Genomic DNA, 24,040 nt, shown 5'->3' on the forward strand with positions numbered 1-24,040 from the left:
CATTATTTCACATTTATTTAACACTATCACCACATGGCCTTGGGGGGACATTTTTACCAATATATACAGCAGTGACATCTATAATGTGAATTGAGCCTTGTCATAGACTCCTCCTCTGGATTTCTCTCTGTCATTCTCATACACTACCTTCACCACATGGGGTACTGAAAGTTTAATTCCTAAGAGGTAACGTGAAGAAGGCAAAGAAATAATGGAGAGAGGAACCAGACGGAACATGGCATGTTATCTAAAGCCCTTTTCCAAACATAATATATTAGTGGAATGAATGTAAAATGTAGAATACAGTTTTGTAGTGAATTGCCATGAAAGAAAATATATTACAGAACAGTCTCAACAGCCAATTATTGCAGAATATCCAAGGATATACAGTAACAACAACCACCAGTATTTCAGTTCTCAAATCATAGCACCATTTTCTCACACAACTCTTTTCAATCCAATTACATTAGATGATTTTTCCCTCTGGGATACTGTGTGGCCCAGAGCCTAGATAGTGATCTATGGCTATGACTGGTGTGACCTATGCCGTTCCAACTGCAGTTTATATACACACATCACAAACAGTAAAATACATACATGACGAAAGACAACAAAGACATAACAGATGATACTGGCAGTCTGCTACCTAAATAAAAAACAATCTAACATGGAAATGTCATGTCAATGTTCAGGTGGAAAGGTGTCAGTTTGGAAGACCAGAGCCCCCTTGCTCTTCCTTGACACTGCCCCTGACTCCAAGGCCTTCTTCTGGTGGTAGCTTTCTGCCCTCAGTTCCTAAAAGCAGAACTCAGAGGCGACAATGAGCAACAGGTCCTTGCAATACATGCTCTGCTTCTGAGCTTTCCCCTCTTCCTGCTGCTGATGTTGCTGTTGTTGCAGTCTGTTCAGAGGAGTCTCATCCCTGCAGGGCTTTCGTGCAGACAACACCGAATTCACCGCTGGGTTGATCTTACAGTGTCCTGGAGGAAGGTGCCAGAACAAATAACTAAAACCTTAAGAACACAACTGGAGTAGACACAAACGATGCCACATGAATACACCTTGGGGTTACTGCTGGGTTTTAGTCATCCCGTTTTAAAATCATTTATTGCTAGATAGACATTTCTTTAAATAGAAAAACAGATATTTGCTTTGGGAAAAGCCACAGGCATTAATTCATTCAGTTATGAGAGAAAAGTGAAATGAATGAGGGCAGCAAAATAAGATGATCTTAGTGAACACTTACATGGTTGGAGGCTGATCCGACTCCTCCACAAAGGGCTGGAAGTTTGGCTTGCTGGGCGGAGCCACAACACTGTGACCAAACCTGGACTTTATAGACATCTACAATTGAGCACACACAAATTATGTCAAATAATTTAGCTTACAAATCGTCGCGTCACCGTGTCATCACATAAAAAGTCCCATTACTGCGTGTCTCAAACCTTTATGTCGCTCCATTTCTCATTCTCCTTAGATCTCGATGGGGGTGGGGCCATCCAAAATTCCAAATTTGGATCAGACGGTCCAGCACTGGCAGCCTTGTAGATCACAGATCACAAGGCGACTGTTTAGACCACTGTTGGCAGGGGCTGGTGGGCCTTGTAACTGTATCCTTAGTGAATTACCTGTGAACAAACAGGAAATATAAGGTAAAACATCATAACAGATTGAAATCTGTTGAACGTCAAAACCTCCATGACATTACACAACCCAACATTACATCTGGTGTTTTAAGATAGCGCTGAAGAGGATGGCTGATGTTTTACATGCCCATAGCCAATTGTGCTATTTTTTAATATATTTTTTGCGTTGTTTGTAACTTATTATTTTACTTATTTTGTACATAATGTTGCTGCTACCGTCTCTTATGACCGAAAATAATTTCTGGGCATCAGAACTGGGATTACTCACCACGAACTGGAAGAAGCTTTCTCCTTTAACGAGTCCAACGAGAAGGGTATACTGCTCTCCCGGGAACAGGCACAGATCCCCGTCATTTGCGTGAAGAGGACGCAGATCGGGCTTCCTTTTGAGAATCAGTAGGCGAGCGAGTAAACTCCCACGGCCATCAATTATATTTGCTAATATGCAATCATTGGAAAATAAAATTGATGACCTACGATTATCCTACCAACATGACATTAAGAACTGTAATATCTTATGTTTCACCGAGTCGTGGCTGAACGACGACACGGATAACATAGAGCTGGAGGGATTCTCAATGCACCGGCAGAACAGAGAAGCTATGTCTGGTAAGAGGGGTGGGGGTGTGTGTCTTTTTGTCAATAAAAGCTGGTGCGCAATGTCTAATATTTAAGAAGGGTAGAGTTATTGCTTGTCTGAGGTAGAGTACCTTATGATAAGCTGTAGACCACACTATCTATATTATTTGTAGCTGTCTATTTACCATCACAGACGGATGCTGGTACTAAGACCACGCTCAATCAACTCTATAAGGCCATAAGCAAACAAGAAAATGCTCACCCAGAAGCGGCGCTCCTAGTAGCCGGTGACTTTAATGCAGGCAAACTTAAATCAGTTATACCTCGTATTTACCAGCCATGTCACATGTGTAACCAGAGAAAAAAAATCCTAGACCACCTTTACTCCACACACAGAGATGCATAGAAAGCTCTCCCCTGCCTATTTGGCAAATCTTACCATAATTCTATCCTCCTGATTCCGGCTTACAAGCTAAAACTAAAGCAGGAAGTACCAGTGACTCGCTCAATATGGAAGTGGTCAGATGACGCGGATGCTACGTTACAGGACAGTTTTGCTAGCACAGACTGGAATATGTTCCGGGATTCATCCCATGGCATTGAGGAGTATACCACCTCAGTCATCAGCTTCATGAATAAGTGCATCGATGATGTCGTCCTCACATTGACCGTACAAACATATCCCAACCAGAAGCCATGGATTACAGGCAACATCCCCATCGAGCTAAAGCTGCCGCTTTCAAGGAGCGGGACACTAATCTGGACGCCTATATGAACATCCGCTACTGTAAGGGGTAAAATAGAACAATCAATAAATGGGTACATAACCCGACGCACATCAGACATAACGTGCACAAGCACTTACAATAAACAATTCTGGACAAGGACATGGGGGAAACAGAGGGTTAAATACACAACATGTAATTGATGTAATTGAAACCAGGTGTGAGGGAAGACAAGACAAAACCAATGGAAAATTAAAGGTGGATCGGCGATGGCTAGAAGGCCGGTGACATCAACCGCCGAACACCGCCCGAACTAGGAGAGGGACCGACTTCCGCAGAAGTCTTGACAGCTACGCCCTCAGACGAACCATCAAACAAGCAAAGCGTCAATACAGGATTAAGATTCAATCCTACTACACCGGCTCTGATGCTCGTCGGATGTGGCAGGGCTTGAAAACTATTACGGACTACAAAGGGAAACCCAGACGCGAGCTGCCCAGTGATGCGAACCTACCAGACGAGCTAAATGCCTTTTATGCTCACTTCGAGGCAAGCAACACTGAAGCATGCACAAGAGCACCAGCTGTACCGGATGACTGTGTGATAACACTCTCGGTAGCCGATGTGAGCAAGACCTTTAAACTGGTCAACATTCACAAAGCCAGATGGATTACCAGGACGTGTACTCAAAGCATGCGCAGACCAACTGGCAAGTGTCTTCACTGACATTTTCAACCTCTCCCTGATTGAGTCTGTAATACCTACATGCTTCAAGCAGACCACCATAATCCTTGTGCCCAAGGCAGCGAAGTTAACCTGCGTAAATGATTACCGCCCCGTAGCACTCACGTCGGAAGCCATGAAGTGCTTTGAAAGGCTGGTCATGGCTGACATCAACAGCATCCTCCCAGATACCCTAGACCCACTCCAATTCGCATACCTCCCCAACAGATCCACAGATGACGCAATCTCAATCGACCTCCACACTGCTCTTTCCCACCTGGAAAAAAGGAACACCTATGTGAGAATGCTGTTCATTTACTATAGCTCAGTGTTCAACACCATAGTGCCCACGAAGCTCATCACTAAGCTAAGGACCCTGGGACCAAACACCTCCCTCTGCAACTGGATCCTGGTAAGGGTAGGCAACAACTAGTCTGCCACGCCGATCCTCAGCACGGGGGCCCCTCAAGGGTGTGTACTTAATCCCCTCCTGTACTCCCTGTTCACCCACGACTGCGCGGCCAAACACGACTCCAACACCATCATTAAGTTTGCTGACGACACAACAGCCTGCTGAACAATTAATCAAATGGCCACCGGACTATTACATTGACCCCCCCCCCCCTCCATTTGTTTTCTACACTGCCGCTACTCACTGTTGATTATCTATGCATAGTCACTTCACCCCTACCTACATGTACAAATTACCTTTAACCTGTACCCCCGCACACTGACTCTGTACCGGTACCCCCTGTATATAGCTTCGTTATTGTTATGTTAGTGTTACTTTTTATAATTTTTTACTTTAGTTTATTTGGTAAATATTTCTTAACTCTTCTTGAACTGCACTGTTGTAAGTAAGCATTTCCCTATAAGGTATACACTTGCTGTATTCGGCAAGTGACAAATAAAGTTTGATTTGATTTGTTGGGGTGGAATGCGAATTGGAGCAGGTCCAGGGTGTATGGTGTTGATGTGTGTCATGACCATCCTTTCAAAGCATTTCATGGCTACAGATGTGAGTGCTATGGGCGACAGTCATTTAGACAGGTTACCTTGGTGTTCTTGGGCACAGGGACTACGGTGGTCTGCTTGAAACATGAAGGTATTACACACTGGGTCAGGAAGAGGTAGAAAATGTCAGTGAAGACATGCCAGCTGGTAACTATGTTAACAGTCTGATGTTCAGACAAACACAAACAATGTAAAGCCACTCAAGGACATATTGCACAACTTGTAATGCTTTACAAAGCAAGTAGAAAGCAAGGTGTCACGCATTATACAATGGGTGGTTTAATTCTGGATGCTGATTAGTTAAAGCTGCATTCAAGTCAGTGTCTATTCCACAAGTTACCACCAGCTAAGGCTATGACACAGACAGAAAAGGTAACCCAGACAAGTCACATGGGCTATAAAGCTGAAGCATCCCTTGGAACATTTTCTCGCCACCAAATATGGTAGTGAGAGGAACTCCATTTGGGGGTAGTGGGAAAGGATGGAACTAGAGCTGTGTTCGAATACCCATAGTAATACTGTATACTACATACTTAATGAGTATATGCACGCCATACTATAAATTAATTTTAGTATACTGTAAATGAACATTATCCTTTCAGTTGAGTGTACTAGCGCTTCGCCTGTCTGCCGGAAGTTGATGCTGTTGCTATGCAACCTGTCTTGCTATAAAAAAAATGTTTTACTTCGGGTGTGTTCGTAAATTCAATCGGGAGGAGGCTGAACAATAGAACGAGTCAAAATTCACCCAAGGCTGAAAAACAGCAAAAGGACGTTGGCTAAGCTGGAACACTAGCACGAGGCCATAGCAAATTAATGGAATCAAATGTTCGCAGAGCCTGTTTTGACTAGAGTGATGCTTATACTTCCATTTCGCCTAAATGGCACCAAAAAATGTACCCCTTTTTATTTTACCACTACAATCTGTTCACCGGACGAAACTGGAAAAAAAAACAACTTGTGTAGAAGTAAACATCCGCACCTCAATGGTGTCAATCTATAAACAATGTGAGCGGGTCTCATTGCCAACAATAGCGAAGCAAGCATTGTGACGTATAACAATAAACTGGGAATAGAATATTCGGAAGGCGAGTTGGTGCCACAATGCTCAATAGAACTAATAGGAGCTGGCAGGGTGAAAATTGCCCTAAAATAAGCAGTTTTTTCGCGATTATTTCAAAACAACAGCAAGCAGCTGGGAAATATGTTCATATTATGAAACTGGGCTCCACGGCAGATGCAATGAACTAGTTATCAGAAAAAACGTGTTTCATGTTTCCAGCGTATCTGGAGTGCCCTCTGGCGTTCGTAAATTCAGAGCGTTCATGACGCACTGGCCGAGGAGTAGGGTTAATCCGACTCACAACGGCAGTCAAGCACCCTTGCTAACTGGCTAAAGTCGTTGGCTAGCTTGCTAGCTACTTCCAGACACATTTTTTTTACTTTTTACTTCCAGACACAAATGACACCTCACTCTGACCATTTTGCTCGCCCTAGCAGAGCTGATTAGGCTGTTTATATGTTGTTCAAAAAGTTGGAGACTGTGCTGCTGCAAACAATTTAATGACACCGGCCATATTCAACGTCAGGCGTTGATGTATTTTGGCGAATTTAGTACGACATCCTGGAACTTTTGGCATACTAACTATATCCATACTATGACCAATAAGAACACTACATACTCAATTTAGTCACAAATAGTACAGTTAGTATGAGTATTCGAACACAATTTGGGTGAATCTGGCCAGACATTCTGATAATTTTCTCATTGATGTAACATCATCTGATCAATACATTTCTGTTCCAAAATATAGCATCTGTTAGGAAGTGCAATACGTTTTATAGACTTGAAGCTTTGTCAAAGTTTTAAATTGAGTTGTTTGGGAGTGCAAGGTCGAATTGCACACCGCACACACGTCACAGTAAATTTATGCAAATACTTGCTACATGCCAATAGGATCTCGCTTGCTCGTGCTTCACTTTGCCCACCTCCTTGCATCATTTGTACCCATTGTAAACGACACCGATTAACTATATTGGGTTAGTTATATATAGATCTTTATAATACATACATTCGCCTATGACGTTGAAATGATTATTACCTTCTCATCAGATCAATCAGGCAATTTGTCCACTGTAAAAAAATTTAAAAAAGCAACATTCTCCCCTTCATTTTAGACTTGCATTTGGTTTTCGACAGCAGATATTTGTAAACATTGCGGTCTCTCCGACATTGTAAAATTTTTGCAAAAGCACTTAACTAGCTAGCTTCAGTAGCAAGTCAGCTAGACAACAAAACAAAAAAAACAGCTAGCTAAAGTTAGCATTATTAGCTAGTTAACGTTACTACAAAGCTGGGTTTCCAAATTGTATTAGGCTAACGTTATATAAAATAGATCTTACCCTGTTTAGTAAATAGCTATATATTTAATTTTTGTTTTGTCAAAATTCAATAACACTAAGTCATTTTTCCTGCTGGTTGCTCATGTCGCGTTCAAATCAACTGGAAACTCGGAATTCTCCGATTTCCTGGGAACTCGGAGGGAAAAAATTGCTCTGACTGGGGAAAAAATCGATTTGAATGGTCATGCAATTCGGGAAGTCAGGTCTCTCCCTAGAGCTCAGACTTTCCGACCTAAAGATCACTGACGCCATGATTTAACATCGTGTTTTTTTTTTTCGACTTCCCAGTTGTTTTAAACGCAGCATCATTTCACTTCCTCTGTATATTTTGAACTTTGAACGGAACCTTGAGAAAATTTGGACGACGTTGATTGGATGGTCAAGCCCAATGACGTGTTCAAACGTGTCTTCCTAAACAAGAAACGAGTTTGAAAAAAAGTTGTTGTATCAACAACTTCCGGTACATTCAGTGAGCGATGTCCTAGAAACATAAACACAATTACTAAATTCGGTAAAATGGACAACCGTTGTTTTTGTTGTTCATCAAAGTTCACTCTCTTCAGGAAGGTTTGTTTGTGCCCCCTACCCTACTCCCTTTACGTTTTTGTAGTTGGATATTTTTATTCCATGTGTAACTGTGTTCTCGTATGTGTCGAACTGCTTTGCTTTATCTTGGCCAGGTCCCAGTTGTAAATGAGAACTTGTTCTCAACTAGCCTACCTGGTTAAATAAAGGTGGGGGAAAATATATATATATATATATATATATTTAAATGCTACATGCTTTATGTCCCTAAAAGCCTATGGTGTATTTCTTTGTAGGCTGTAGCCTTGAAATAATATACCCTAAATAATTCATTTTCATTATTTCTTAGGCTCCCTGTCTAGCTCCTGACCTATTTAGAGTGTTTATATGCTGTTTAATATGACATGTAGCCTATTTGAAATTATGTTTGCTTCATACGTTCACCTTTTCATGTTTATTCAACTACTTTTCATTCAAATCCATATGGTTTGGTTTCAATACTTCAAAATCAATTGGTAGGTCCAGGTAGTCACAAAAATAGATGGGTGTTGGTTAAATTGTGATTTCAATGAATGAATGGAGTTTTTTTCCCCCTGTGAGCCTGGAGTGGTTTTTAGTGGAGCAGTAGGAAAGGACATAGATTGCCGGAGCCGTGAACAAGCACCATTCCATGAGCTATGTATGAGCAGGACTTTCAACCACTCAACTCAGCTCACATACTCTGGTGGGGATGCATCCCAACCTAATTTTAGATAGTGCTACTTTTCATAACCACAAGAGGCTGCTGTTTTTAACTCATTCCCAGCTCACGGAATAAGCTGCATTGGACGAGGCCAGTGGCTACAACATACCCCCTGAGCACAGTGGCGCAAAAAACACAGAAATGACAGCTGCCCACAAGAAACAGGTAATAAATATGCAGTCCTTTTTGAACACATACACTTCAAAGGCTGCGTTTACACAGGAAGCTCAATTCACATCTTTAGACAATTATTTACATGTCTGATACCTATCATATTTTCCCCCTATTATGTAAATGGCAAAAAAAACACATGGAATCGGATATTTTGACTTCATACCACATCCATATGTGGACCTAAATCGTGATACAAACCCGATCCTCCATATGCAACCTTTGTCTGGATGCCCAGATCAGATATTGTTTTGCTCCTACGTGTTTTTTGTGTGTGTTATTTTTCACATAACCAGATGTTACTATAAAAACGACTCCCAATAACAACAGTGCCAGTAAATGTGCATTGCATGTGTGCTACTTCAAAGGCTACATCAGTGTGAATGCGCAAATTGCATATGGGTCACATGTAAAATCTTACTGAGGACAGTCAGATAAAAACATCAGATATAGAAAGAAAATCAGATTTGAGTTCTTAGGGTGGCGGTGTAAGCACAGCCAAAGAATCCCACAAATAAAACAGACAGTAAAAGCACAAAATGAAGTATATATTTGTTTGATCAGTTCTATTGTGTTCATCATTGAGGACCCCAGCAGCTGCCCTGGCCAGTCAGGCTTCAGACAGTGATGAGGATGAGCTTCCCTGGTGCTGCATCTGTAATCAGGAGACCTCCATCCGCTGTCACACCTGTGATGGGGATCTTTTGACTGCAACCGCTGCTTCAGGTACTGCACAATACTAATACTCCTACTACTACTATGGCCACATATCTATGCAATGATTTACAAGAAAGTGAAGTTCGTCCCTGTGTGCTTGTCATGTTTTTTTTCGAAACATGACCTAGATAAATCTTGTATAAACTTCTGCCATTCTGCAGAGCAACACATGTATGAACTATTTAGTATGTTAAATTATCAATCTGCTCTCCGTTTCCCCTGGGAGTGCCATGATATGTATGACAGGAAAGAGCACCGCACAGCTACAGTAGTTACACGGCACCTAAGAAAAACAAGAGGACGACGACGTGAGAATGCAGGGGCTGGCATCAGTATTTCTTGGAGGCTGGACAGTATTCTTGGAATTCTGCAGGATCACAAAGAGAAGGCTTATCCAAACACTGCTACCTGTCTTTAGGGTTGAAAAATTCCAGTAACTTTCCCAAAGTGCCCTGGTTTTCCAGAAATCCTGGTTGGGAGATTGCTGGAATTATGAGGGAATAAGCAGGGGTGTAAAGTTCTTAAGTAAAAAAAATAGTTTAAAAGTACTACTTAAGTAGTTTTTTGGGGTATCTGTACTGTACTTTACTATTTATATTTTTGACAACTTTTACTTCACTACATTCCTAAAGAAAATAATGTACTTTTTACTCCATACATTTTCCCTGACACCCAAAAGTACTTTTTATTTTACTGGATGACATTCACTTGTACTTGAGACATTTTCTACTAAAGTATCTTTACTAGGGATGCACTGATATGACATCTTTGGCCAATATCAGATATTTCCTTGCCAAAAAAAACGATACCGATAACCAATGTTTAACATTTTAGTGGCCATTTAAGCATTCTAGTACAGTTAAATAGTTGAAACACTCACACACACTGACCAAAAAGTTATTTTGTTGGCATTTACGTATGTCCCCATTACCTGTAAAACCTAATCAAAACCTATTTCTTTCACTTACTTGCTGTGCTGTTTCTTTGTCCATTTGTTCAGTCTGAACCAGGATTTCATCATACATGTCAAGCAGTGAAGTTTCAGCTCTGTCTGTCTGTGGCCTCTCTTCCTCGGTGTGCACTGTCACTGAGTCTGTTTCCATCTTGTCCAGCTGTGTCTTTAACATTTCACGTAAAACCTGTTTCTTGTCTGCATCGAAGTAGCGGTCCTTGTACCTAGCATCTAGCATGGTGGCAACACAGTAGAGGCTCAGAGAGAATGTCACCGAATCGCTTGTTCACAGCCTCTAGTAGAGTACTTTTCCAAGTTAACCCAATGGTCTGTGTTGGCATTTTTGTTGAGCAGGTGTTTCAATGCCTTGACAGGGTATCACGTCTGCTGCAGACGCAGTTGAGCTTATTTCTCGAGTCAGTTGTTTGAATGGAGTTAAGAGTGTTCATGTTTCCAAGTGTCAAACATGTTCTCAAATGCCATTGAAATGGCAGCAGTGGTATGAGAACCAGCACATTCTTGAGCATGCAATACGGCTTTCCTCAGTACGAAATCTCGTCGACCCACTGTGTTGTCAGACTCCTAATGCTCATGGGGCTGACATCGCTGGTCCAAATGTCAGTCATGAAGCTAATAGCAGTGGCGCCCATAGATGTGAGTTTCAACAGTACTGTGTAACTCCGGTAGGACAACATCTGAAAAATAGCAGCTACTTGGTAGTGTGTACCAGTGCTCGACCAGTCGGCGAAAGCCAACATCATCAACGACAGAACGGTTGATTCTCAAGGGCAATGAATTCCATTATCTTGGCGTTAATGGATTTCACCTTTGAGGGGTCTCGCTGAAATTTTCTAACTCTTTCAAATGACTGCTCGACTTGATGACTGCTCGATACACACAGACATTGTGGGCTAGGTTAGGAATGCTGTGTAGCGCTACATTTTTTTGTGGCGGCATTACGTCATCTACCTGAGTTACATAGGTATGCATGTCAGCTTTGACATCGGTTTTGCACATCGGCGTTAAACTAGACATCGAGCCGATGTTGTCATTTTTAGCTAATTTCAGTTGATTCCAATATGCTTACCGATATATCGTGCATCCCTAATCTTTACTTTTTCTTAAGTATGACAATTGGATACGTTTACCGCCACTGGTAATAAGAATTAAATCCGGTAATCCTCGAACCAGGATTTCTGTAAAACCAGGGAACTTTTGGAAAGTTTGTTACAGCCTTATTCTAAAATGGATTAATAAAAAAAATGTCCTCATCAATCTACACACAATAGCCCATAATAAAATGAAAACAGGTTTGTAGAAATGTTACCTAATTTATTCAAACTAAAAAACTGAAATACCATATTTACATAATTATTCAGATGCTTTGCCTATGAGACTTGAAATTGAACTCCGGTGCATCCATTTCCATTGATCATCCTTGAGATGTTTCTACAATTTCATTAGAGTTCACCTGTGGTAAATTCAATTGATTGGAGATGATTTGGAAAGGCACACACGTCTTTATAAGGTCCCACAGTTGACAGTGTATGTTAGAGCAAAAACCACGCATTGAGGTCTAAGCAATTGTCCGTAGAGCTCCGAGATAGAATTGTGTTAAGGCACAGATTTGGGGAAGAGTACCAAAACATTTCTGCAGCATTGAAGGTCCCCATGAACACAGTGGCATCCATCATTCTTAAATGGAAGAAGTTTGGAACAACCAACTCTTCCTAGAGCTGTCTGCCTGGCCAAACTGTCATTATGGAGTATTGTGTGTAGATTGATGAGGGGCAAAAATACAATTCATTTTAGAATAAGACTGTAACGTAACAACATTTGGAACATTTGAGGGGTCTGAATACTTTACAAATGCATCGTTCCTGTTTTACAAAGAGACTAAGAAGAAACACTGATTATGTTGCTAATCTAGTGTAATACATAGTCATTTGTCAAGTGTAGTTATAGATTTCTTCAAAATGGCTATACTATGAGTAACATTATGGGGTTGCATTAGCATAATGTAATGCTTGCGATTAGCTACATAACTGTGTTGTAGATTCACTTGACATTCACAGATCAGTAATCCAATCAATATCAGTCAATTACTTGTGGACTGTATTACCAGTATTGATTTACATTTAATTTGTGAGGTTAGTCTAATTTACTCTCACAAAATGTTTCACATTATTGTATTTTAGCATTACCCATCCTAACCCTTTTGGATTTTGGTCCAATGAAATAAAGTAGTCTGGGCAATTGGATGTTCTACCTCAATTGTAGCGCACTTGAAATGGCTTGCAGATTTCTTATTTGCTGTCATGATACTGAGATAGATGTTGAGTTGGTAACAACACAGACCCATGCACATTGCACAAACACAATTTGCTTATTTGGGAGGATGTACGGTCCCAGACAACTCAGCTTCTCACTAGAGGCTCACAGAGGAGCCAGTATAAAAGGATTAGTGAAGGCTTTGTTTTATTTTGTCAGGCTGCATAGTCTGTGTTATGATCTGTCTTTGGCTGGGACTCTGGCATGATTGTTGTTTTTCCTGTAGCTGTGTGTAATGTAGATCTAAGGGATGTAAACAATGTGTTGATGAGTTTAAAAAAAAATTATGTCCTGATAGTTTTTTTTGCTATGTTCCCTACTTCTCCCACCACTAATATCATAACTATATAACACTGTCACTCTTTTGTCATACCCCGCTAGGGGTTCTCCACTCATACATTAGGACAGCCACAGTTTCAGAAAGGTTGGAGAGAGGAATTTTTTTAGGAGAGATTCTGTAGTGAAAACCTTTACCAGATTACTGTCAGTATATGACAGAGAGAGCGGGGCAGAATGCAGTTTCATCAGGGTGCATTACTGTCTGGGTCATCTGGAGAGCCATAATGAATCTCACCTCCAGGGGTTTAGTCCATTAAGACCCAGATAGAGGCCCCTCTGTGTTTGCCTAACTTTTCTATCCCACACAATGACAACAGACAGGAAATGGACAGGCATAATGGATGCAGATAGAGATAATGGACCACCTTTTTGCAACATTTGTTATCTGTGATTCTGATATGCTGTCATTTCAATCAAGTCCCTTGTTTCAATTAGACAATACCTCACAAAGAATACATTTAGAGTAGCAAGTGAGAATGAACATTTGGAGTAAAATATTATTGATCGCATACACATAAAGCAGATGTTTTTGCAGTTGTAGCGAAATGCTTGTAAAGTGAAATGTACAGTATGTATATATATATATATATAAGATCAGTTGAAGTCGGAAGTTTACCTACACTTAGGTTGGCGTCATTTAAACTATTTTTTAAACCATTCCACAAATTTCTTGTTAACAAACTATAGTTTTGGCAGGTTTGTTAGGACATCTACGTTGTGCATAACACAATTTTTCCAAAAATCGTTTACAGACAGATTATTTCACATATAATTCACTGTATCACAATTCCAGTGGGTCAGAAGTTTACATACACTAAGTTGACTGTGCCTTTAAACAGCTTGGAAAATTCCAGAAAATGGTTTCATGCCTTTAGAAGCTTCTGATAGGCTAATTGACATAATTTGAGTCAATTGGAGGGGTACAATTGGAGGGGCAAAAAAGTATTTAGTCAGCCACCAATTGTGCAAGTTCTCCCACTTAAACAGATGAGAGAGGCCTGTAATTTTCATCATAGGTACACTTCAACTATGACAGACAAAATGAGAAAAAAAATCAAGAAAATCACATTGTAGGATTTTTAATGAATTTATTTGCAAATTATGGTGGAAAATAAGTATTTGGTCACCTACAAACAAGCAAGACTTCTGGTTCACAGACCTGTAACTTCTTCTTTAAGAGGCTCCTCTGTCCTCCACTCGTTACCTGTATTAATGGCACCTGTTTGAACTTGTTATCAGTATAAAAGACACCTGTCCCCAACCTCAAACAGTCACACTCAAAAGTCCACTATGGCCAAGACCAAAGAGCTGTCAAAGGACACCAGAAACAAAATTGTAGACCTGCACCAGGCTGGGAAGACTGAATCTGCAATAGGTAAGCAGCTTGGTTTGAAGAAATCAACTGTGGGAGCAATTATTAGGAAATGGAAAACATACAAGACCACTGATAATCTCCCTCGATCTGGGGCTCCATGCAAGATCTCAGCCCATGGGGTCAAAATGATCACAAGAACGGTGAGCAAAAATCCCAGAACCACATGGGGGGACCTAGTGAATTACCTCCAGAGAGCTGGGACCAAAGTAACAAAGCCTACCATCAGTAACACACTACGCCGCCAGGGACTCAAATCCTGCAGTGCCAGACGTGTCCCCCTGCTTAAGCCAGTACGTGTCCAGGCCCGTCTGTAGTTTGCTAGAGAGCATTTGGATGATCCAGAAGAAGATTGGAAGAATGTCATATGGTCAGATCCAACCAAAATATACACTTTTGGTACAAACTCAACTCGTCGTGTTTGGAGGACAAAGAATGCTGAGTTGCATCCAAAGAACACCATACCTACTGTGAAGCATGGGGGTGGAAACATCATGCTTTGGGGCTGTTTTTCTGCAAAGGGACCAGGACGACTGATCCGTGTAAAGGAAAGAATGAATGGGGCCATGTATCGTGAGATTTTGAGTGAAAACCTCCTTCCATCATCAGCAAGGGCATTGAAGATGAAACGTGGCTGGGTCTTTCAGCATGACAAAGATCCCAAACACACCGCCCGGGCAACGAAGGAGTGGCTTCGTAAGAAGCATTTCAAGGTCCTGGAGTGGCCTAGCCAGTCTCCAGATCTCAACCCCATAGATCTTTGGAGGGAGTTGAAAGTCTGTGTTGCCCAGCAACAGCCCCAAAACATCACTGCTCTAGAGGAGATTTGCATGGAGGAATGGGCCAAAATACCAGCAACAGTGTGTGAAAACCTTTTGAAGACTTACAGAAAACATTTGACCTCTGTCATTGCCAACAAAGGGTATATAACAAAGTATTTAGATACACTTTTGTTATTGACCAAACACTTATCCACCATAATTTGCAAAGAAATTCATTAAAAATCCTACAATGTGATTTTCTGGATTTTTTTTTTCTCATTTTGTCTGTCATAGTTGAAGTGTACCTATGATGAAAATTACAGGCCTCTCATCTTTTTAAGCTGGAGAACTTGCACAATTGGTGGCTGACTAAATACTTTTTTTCCCCACTGTATGTTTATATATGTACGTGTGTGTATAGTACCAGTAAAAATATGGGCACGCCTACTCATTCAAGGGTTTTTCTTTATTTTCTACATTGGAGAAAAAATAGTGACGATATCAAAACTATGAAATAAAAACAAATGGAATCATGTAGTAACCAAAAAAATCTAAAATATATTTTAGATTCCTCAAAGTAGCCACCCTTTGCCTCGATGACAGCTTTGCACACTCTTGGCATTCTCTCAACCAGCTTCATGAGGAATCCTTTTCCAACTGTCTTGAAGCAGTTCCCACATATGCTGAGCACTTGTTGGCTGCTTTTACTACACTCTGTAGTCCAACTCATCCCAAACCATCTCAATTGGGTTGAGGTCGTGTGATTGTGGAGGCCAGGTCATCTGATGCAGCACTCCATCACTCTCCTTGGTCAAATAGCCCTTACACAGCCTTGAGGTGTGTTATGGGTTATTGTCCTGTTGAAAAATAAATTGTAGTCCCACTAATCGCAAACCAAATGGGGTGGCTTATCACTGCAGAATGCTGTGGTAGCCATGCTGGTTAAGTGTGCCTTGAATTCTAAATAAATGACAGTGTCACCAGTAAAGCACCCCCACACCATTACACCTCCTCCTCCTTTCTTCAAGGTGGGATCCACACATGCAGAGATAATCCATTCACCTTCTCTGCATCTCACAAAGATACAGCAGTTGGAACAAAAAATCTCAACTTTGGACACATTAGACCGCAGGACAGATTTCCACCGGACTAATGTCCATTGCTCGTGTTTTTTTGCCCAAGCATGTCTCTTCTTATTGTTGTCTTTTAGTATAGGTTTATTTGCTTCAATTCAACCATGCAGGTTCACGCAGTCTCCTCTGAACAGTTGATGTTGAGAAGTGTCTATTACTTGAATACTGTGAAAAATGTATTTGGGCTGCAATCTGAGGTGAAGTTAACTCTTATGAACTTATCCTCTGCAGCAGAGGTAACTCTGAGTCTTCCTTTCCTGTGGCAGCCCTCATGAGAGCCAGTTTCATCATAACGCTTGATGGTTTTTGCGACTGTACTTGAAGAAACTTTCAAAATTCTTGAACTTTTCCGTATTGACTGACCTTCATGTCTTAAAGTCATGATGGACTGTCATTTCTCTCTGCTTATTTGAACTATTCTTGCCATAATATGGACTTGGTGTTTTACCAAATAGGGCTATCTTCTGTATACCACCCCTACCTTGTCACAACACAACTGATTGGCTCAAATCCATTAAGAAGGAAGGAAATTCCACAAATGTACTTTTAACAAGGCACACCTGTTAATTGAAATGCATTCCAGGTGACTACCTCATGAAGCAGGTTGAGAGAATTCCAAGAGTGTGCAAAGCTGTCATCAAGGCAAAAGGTAGCTACTTTGAAGAATCTCAAACATAAAATATATTTGATTTGTTTAACACTTTTTTTGGTTACTACATGATTCCATATGTGTTATTTCATAGATTTGATTCTTCATTATTATTGTACAATGTAGAAAATAGTGATTTTTGAAATCTTTTTTATCCTTGAATGAGTAGGTGTGTCCAAACTGTTGACTGGTACTTTATATAAAAACACAGGGGAATCTAGTTTTTGACTGTACTGGGTCTTTAACAAAAAACATTACTTTGTGTAATTTGCGTCGGAGCAATGGTGTGTTAAATTGCAAACATGCAGAAAATTGAGAGCAATATTTAAATAATTTAAGGGTAACATTTCCCCTCAATGATGCTGATTTATCCACTGGTGCTGATTGGAATTACAAATTGATGGGTGAAGACAAGCATTGGGAGGGTTGGCAGTGCCACGGTAGCATAGCCTAACAACTGCCTTGGGGCTGCCATTCTCTCTGCCCTACTTCTGCTGGCATCACATTTTCAATCTCTTCCTCTCTTCTTGTACAGTGTCTCCAGTGTGAAGCATGTAGCTTTTAGACTAGTACTGTTTTTTTTTGTGAATATTAAAACATACAATCTACCTTCAGTGAAGCCGGTCAACATTTACATTACATTGTCATCTAACAGACTCCAATCCAGAGCGACCCACCGGAACAACCATGGTCAAGCGCCCCGACCAAGGACACGTTGACAGATCCGCCACCAAGTAAAAACAGGAACCAGCGATCTATCGGCCACTGTTTTGATGTTTATATACACTGACTGGCTTTATCCTTCTATGAAATGACATATCATCCATACACAGTAGGTATACATCCAGAGCCTTGTCTCAAAAAATGTTGCTTTTATTGACAAACACTTATCAGAACAAAAATATATGTACATAAGTAGGCAAGCAAAAATGTACAGTCTGACACAAAAACATTCCATGTGAGTAATAGACAATACATTTTACTACTAGTGCATTATTTTAATTGAGGGGAATCAAAATGTTTAAACTGTCCATAAATAATGTTCTATAAAACACCAATCAAAACCCACTGTTCTCTTTACAGACCAACATTGACCCATGTGTGCAGAGAGAAGGTCCCATTAACATGCAATTGCACAGAGAGACATCCAAAATACCAGGTAATGACGGGGTGGGTTGCGGAGTCTGGGGCGCTTCACATTGTCTCGAGTCTTGATTTGACCTATTATTATTTCTTCAGGGGCCCTGACATTTTACGTAGGCCCTTCATCCGATAAAGCAGCCCATTGATAAAGTCCTGAAAGGGAGGAAGAGAATGAGTTAACACTACCCGTACCAGCAGTTGATGGTTAAACTCGTTCTGAGACGGTTTGAGCAGTGGACCATTGAATTGCAAGTATTTCTTTGTAGAGAGTAAATGTACAATAAGTGTAATTTGATGATTTGTTTTTTCGGTACATGACTAAGGCTATAATAGTTGATGGTTGTGTCTCACCTCTTTTGGCTTCTCACATTCCTGCAGTAACTCCTGTAAATGTACAGAAACAAACATGGCCTCAGTAACTGAAGTGGACATTGCTCTTTCACGTCTAACGGACACCAACTGGGGTCAAGCGCTTGTAAAGCAATTACCCTACTTTGTTAAATATGCCCTGGGGTATGTGTGAAGTATAAACAAGGGCATAGCTGAAGTGTAAGTATTGCCTCGTACTGTGACCCACAAAATGGCTTCTGAAGAGATGTCAATTTTCCATGGCTTGCTATCTGTTAGACAAGGCTTAGCATTTGTGAAGGTATAGCTTACAGTGAAACCTTGTCTGGAAAATATCTATGTTCTCCCTGTTTGTTTTAAATGTCTCAAAAGTTACTGTGATAACTCATCTTTTATAACTATACTGTAAAACGTTAGTTGTTTTCTTTGTTGACCAAATGTGTATTTGTTGGGGGTACATTCTACACTTCAAATTATACATTTATGAAACATGTACCTGTAGGCTGCCACTCAAAAGAAAGTCAACAGCAAGAAATACATACAGTTGAAGTGATAATGCATTCAGTTTAAACAGGAAACCAAAACAAAAAATAAGTGGGCTTCCAACCTCCCATCCCATTACCCCAAATCCACCAAGCCAACAAGTCTCCATCCAACACCCCAACCCCAACTAATGGAAACCATGTTTCCCACCCCCCCTAGCAACTAGGGTTGCACATCATATATATATTTATTATATGTGTTGGGATTTATGGATTGTTTATTTGTATGTTTTGGGCTTTAGCTTCGATTATTCTTACAGAGTCAAGTATATTTGTCCAGGCTTCAATTGTTCCTTGACCAGCATCATTCATTCTCACTGTTGATAATTATGTTGTAACTGTATTCACTGGCACATTGGGAAAGAGTGAGGTGATGCCAACTAAGAGCCAACATGTTTTTTTTTGCAACAGTGCTGCCTGCCAGCATTAATTGTCTTTGATTGATTGAGAGATTCAAGGAGCTATCATCGTTGAGTAACATAATATATGTAAAGCATTGAATATTTACATTCATGCACTTCTAAACACATTTTCCATATTTGCCCCAGAAGCATTTAACTGCAGGAAACTCCCATATCATATGGAGAAATATGCCTACCTGATTTAGGGGACACGGTGAACAATTGGGGCCAATTTTATCGTAAAATGTTTCCTTGATGTTAAATGTATAGCAAACTTAAAATGTATAAATTGATGGTTCAAATTAAGGGATTCCAAGGTTATATTTTTTCATAATCTGTTCCAGTGAATGGTTTGTTCAGATTCAATTAGATCTGTGGATCATACTTTTTTAATGGCTAGCTCAGAATATGAGCTTTCCAAAAGTTGTTCATACAGTGCATTCGGAAAGTATTCAGACCACTTGACGGTTTCCACATTTTGTTACGTTATAGACTTATTCTAAAACTGATAAATAGTTTTTTCCCCCCTCATCAATCTACACACAATACCCCATAATGACAAAACAAAAATAGTTTTTTGAAATTTTGCAAATGTTACATTTACATAAGTATTCAGACCCCTTGACATTGTTGAAGCACCTTTCGCTGCGATTACAGCCTCGGGTCTTCTTGGGTATGACGCTACAGCTTTGCACACCTGTATATGAGGAGTTTCTCCCATTCATCTCTGCAGATCCTCTCAAGCTCTGTCAGGTTGGATGGGGAGCGTTACTGCACAGCTATTTTCATGTCTCTCCAGAGATGTTCGATTGGGTTCAAGTCTGGGCTCTGGCCGGGCCACTCAAGGACATTGAGACTTGTCCCGAAGCCACTCCTGCGTTGTCTTGGTTGTGTGCTTAGGGTAGTTATCTTGTTGTAAGGTGAACCTTCGTCCCAGTCTGAGGTCCTGAGTGCTCTGGAGCAGGTTTTCATCTAGGATCTCTCTGTACTTGCTATGTTCAGCTTTCCCTCGATCCTGACTAGTCGCCCAGTCCCTGCTGCTGAAAAACATCCCCAACGCATGATGCTGCCACCACCATGCTTCACTGTAGGAATGGTGCCAGGTTTCCTCCAGATGAGACACTTGGCATTCAGGCCAAAGAGTTCAATCTTGGTTTCATCGGACCAGGACATTTGGTTTCTCATGGTCTGAGAGTTCTTTAGCTGCCTCTTAGCAAACTCCAAACGGGCTGTCATGTGCCTTTTACTGAGGAATGGTTTTCGTCTGGCCACTCTACCATAAAGGTCCTGATTGGTGGAGTACTGCAGAGATGGCTGTCCTTCTGGAAGGTTCTCCCATCTCCACAGAGGAACTCTGGAGCTCTGTCAGAGTGACCACTGGGATCTTGGTCACCTCTCTGACCAAGGCCCTTCTCCCCTGATTGCTCAGTTTGTCCGGATGGCCAGCTCTAGGAAGAGTCTTGATGGTTCCAAACTTCTTCCATTTAGGATTGATGGAGGCCACTGTGTTCTTGGGGACCTTCAATGCTGCAGAAATGTTTTGGTACCCTTCCCTAGAGCTGTGCCTCGGTCGGAGCTCTACGGACAATTCCTTCAACCTCATGGCTTGGTTTTTGCTCTGACATGCACTGTCAACTGTGGGACCTTATATACACAGGTGTGTGCTTTTCCAAATCATGTCCAATCAATTGAACTTACCACAGGTGGACTCCAATCAAGTCCTAGAATAGTTATGTAAATAAGGTATTTAAAATAAATAAAAATGTATACATTTGCAAAAAATTCTAAATACCTGTTTTTTCTTTGTCAATAATAAGTATTGTGTGTAGATTGATGAGGATTTTTTTTATTTAATCCATTTCAAATTAAGGCTGTAGCGTAACAAAATGTGGAAAAGTCATGGGGTCTGAATACTTTCCGAAGGCACCGTGTATTATAGAGATCAGTCCTTTCGGGAGCCCAGATAATTTATTTACAAATTATCATCATTGGATGTTTCGGTAGTTTGGTTTTCCAAGGGACTCCATAGGCTAGCATAGAATGATTTGTCTGGTAATGTGTATGTATCTTTCAAATCTTGGAACGTTCTCAAACCATTACTGTCCATGATATCGGCAAGGGTACAGATTCCACTTTTGGACTATTTGGGGGGACGCAAAAGGCCGCACTCCAGATCGCAAGGCGTTCTTGTGAAATATGGAGTATGCGCATGCTATTTTGTTTGTACGTTTTGTGGCAAATACAAATTGAGTGAGCAATAACAGGACCACAGTGTAGTTTAAATTGTTTCAGGGATATATCAGTGAAGACCACCTCTTCCAGGGCAACAACTCCATACTAAGCCAGGAGGCATAATGTCTAAACCAATTTAGGTTTGAGCAAAATACTAGTGCCTGAAAATACAATTGAAAAGTTTGGTATGGATAGTCCTCCTACGTCTTTCCCTCTTTGTACGTTTGTTCATTTGATCCGGGATCGTTTACCTTACCATATACATTTTGAAAACACACAATGAATTTTATCCCAATAGCCAGAAGGGGGAGCCATGTGAAGCATTGAACTACAGAAATTCAGCCGTGGCAATATGGTATTCATTTTAGCAATAGATATTCTGCCGGTTAAGGCAACTGGGATATTATTCCACCTACTGAGGTCGAATTGAATTGATTTTAAGCGTTCTGTTAAAGTTTATGGCAAAGGTTTTATCTAAGGAAGGAAAAATATCCACTCCCAAATATTTAAAATGGTAAACGATTGGGATTCCATAAGTAGAGAAACTCATCCATCGGGGTCTTGAGAGGCAGTAGGGCTGATTTGGTTAGATTCATTTTATATCTTGAGATTAAGCTGAATTTATCTTTGATCTTCAATACATTTGGGAGTGATTGAGATATATAAATTGGATCACTTTGTCTGCTCCTTTTAGTGATTCTGAACGGAGCAGAGCAGGTATTACCTGTTGTAACATTGTTTTGACAGTATTATACAATAAAACTAACAGTATAGTACCTTATTAATTATTTACAGTAATGGCAATTCACTCTGGGTGATTTTATGCGTAAACAGTAAATGATACCGTTTATTCCAAAGAAACTGATTTAACAGTACAGTACTGTAACCACACATCATTGTGGGATTGGCAAGCTTCCAACCTACCTCACTTCACTGTTAAAAGAAAATATGAGACACCAAACCCATTCCAGACGGATTTACCTAGATTGGTACATACTAGTGGAACCTTGAAAGTTAACCATTTAACTCTTGAGGTTCCATTAGTACATACCGATCTAGGTAGATCCACCTTCAGTTTTAGTGCCCCCCATTTTTGGAATAGCCTACAAAACTCCCTACATCTTGACTCTCTGGTGTCTCTAGGGCAGTTTAGGACTTTAATGTTGAGTATATTTTTTTGAGAATTGCAACTGTTTGGATTGAATGTAAATAATTGTTTTAATAATTGTGGTGTTTGATTCTATAGTGTTGATTCTGTAAGTTTATTTTAATTTTAATTTTGTAATTTATTGTATTGTTGTCCTTGGGGCACCATTGTAAATGAGACCCTGGTCTCAAAGGGTTCCGCTGAATAAAAAAAGAAAACAAAGTAAGATATAAAATACCAAAATGCTGTATTTTTCCACTTGCACTTCTAGAGGTTTTAACAAAAGCTTCTTCTACACTGTAATTCATCGATATGCTGTAATATGTGAGCAAATTACCTAGCCAACATGCTTGCACCAATCCTTGCAGTAAAAGACAAACCTCATCTACACTGAATGAATTTCATTAATGAATTAATCCAATTATTAATTCATTAATTTGTTACAATTCCCATAATATTATTACACTAATGCACTGTACTATTGTTTTTGCCGTAACTTACAGGCCTGAAAGTTACCGTAATAACACAGGTAAAAAAGATTACAGTAACTGTATTGGATACCGTTAAAATATGGTACGGTAACATACTGTACTTAGATTTTTTTACTCCTTTAACCTGACCTCCTCTCAGGACATCCTGCCAGTAATCACCTGCAGTCTGGATCTCTGCTCCGTGTCAGATAGCTCCAGCAGCTCATCTATGTCAATCTCTAACTCTGTGATCTCCTCCTCCTGGACAGAGAGAGAGAAGGAGAGAAAGAAAGTGGTCAGAGACACAGGGACGTTGTTTTTTTACCCGCCATGCAAACATAGATGAACTGTGACTGCGGCTCCACGCCACCTTAAATAGGCCCTTTTAAATATGTTTGAACATATTTCACTTAACCGTACCAAAGAAAATGAGTCTTAGAGTATCAAGTCTTAAAGGCATTGCTGATGCATCAAGCAAATATAAACGCAACATGTAAAGTGTTGGTCCCACGTTTCATGAGCTGAAATAAATACACTCAAAGAGGCTTATTTCTCTCAAATATTGTGGAAAAATTCATTTACATCCCTGTTAGTGAGCATTTCTCCATGTCCAGGATAATCCATCCACTTGACAGGTGTGGCATATCAAGAAGCTGATTAAACTCCATGATCATTGCACAGGTACAACATGTGCTGGGAACAATAAAGAGTCACTCTAAAATGTTTTGTCACACAATACAATGCCACAGATGTCTGAAGAGTTGAGGGAGCATGTAATTGGCATGCTGACTGCAGGAATGTCCAACAGAGCTGTTGCCAGAGAATTGAATGTTAATTTCTCTAGCATAAGCTGCCTCCAACTTCGTTTTGGAGAATTTGGCAGTACGTCCAAACAGCCTCAGAACCGCAGACCACATGTAACCACGCCAGCCCAGGGCCTTCACATCCGGCATTTTATCTGCGGGATCATCTGAG

General features: G+C 40.5%; 1 protein-coding gene and 2 long non-coding RNA genes across 8 annotated transcripts in view; 1 reads left to right on the forward strand and 2 right to left on the reverse strand.

The window, feature by feature from the left end:
- Positions 1 to 7,477, reverse strand: LOC110505475. 5 transcript variants are annotated; one of them, XR_002470818.2, is made up of 6 exons: positions 7,091 to 7,477; positions 6,790 to 6,821; positions 1,915 to 2,084; positions 1,446 to 1,628; positions 1,247 to 1,344; positions 1 to 980 (listed from the first exon to the last, which is right to left on the reverse strand). It is a non-coding gene; the product is annotated as an uncharacterized LOC110505475 (long non-coding RNA). The 5 variants fall into 5 exon arrangements; XR_002470816.2 differs by adding an exon at positions 4,729 to 4,788 and having other exon boundaries at positions 1,915 to 2,029; positions 6,790 to 7,477; XR_002470817.2 differs by having other exon boundaries at positions 1,915 to 2,029; positions 7,091 to 7,475.
- Positions 7,456 to 18,001, forward strand: LOC110505476. Of its 2 annotated transcripts, none has more exons than XR_005039501.1 (5): positions 7,456 to 7,657; positions 8,421 to 8,522; positions 9,123 to 9,254; positions 17,438 to 17,614; positions 17,866 to 18,001. It is a non-coding gene; the product is annotated as an uncharacterized LOC110505476 (long non-coding RNA). The 2 variants fall into 2 exon arrangements; XR_002470820.2 differs by having other exon boundaries at positions 7,486 to 7,657; positions 9,115 to 9,254.
- The window catches only part of LOC110505473 (protein phosphatase 1 regulatory subunit 14B), a 19,676-nt gene continuing 13,270 nt past the window's right edge, over positions 17,635 to 24,040 (reverse strand). The window contains exons 2-4 of the mRNA XM_021584712.2: positions 23,246 to 23,326; positions 18,277 to 18,309; positions 17,635 to 18,078 (exon numbers count right to left, since the gene is read on the reverse strand). Coding sequence (XP_021440387.1) covers positions 18,010 to 18,078; positions 18,277 to 18,309; positions 23,246 to 23,326 — 183 coding nt within the window. The 3' untranslated portion in view covers positions 17,635 to 18,009. The remainder of the gene's footprint in view (positions 18,079 to 18,276; positions 18,310 to 23,245; positions 23,327 to 24,040) is intronic.

This window comes from Oncorhynchus mykiss, chromosome 25, assembly GCF_013265735.2.
Source record: "Oncorhynchus mykiss isolate Arlee chromosome 25, USDA_OmykA_1.1, whole genome shotgun sequence".
Lineage (NCBI taxonomy): Eukaryota > Metazoa > Chordata > Actinopteri > Salmoniformes > Salmonidae > Oncorhynchus > Oncorhynchus mykiss.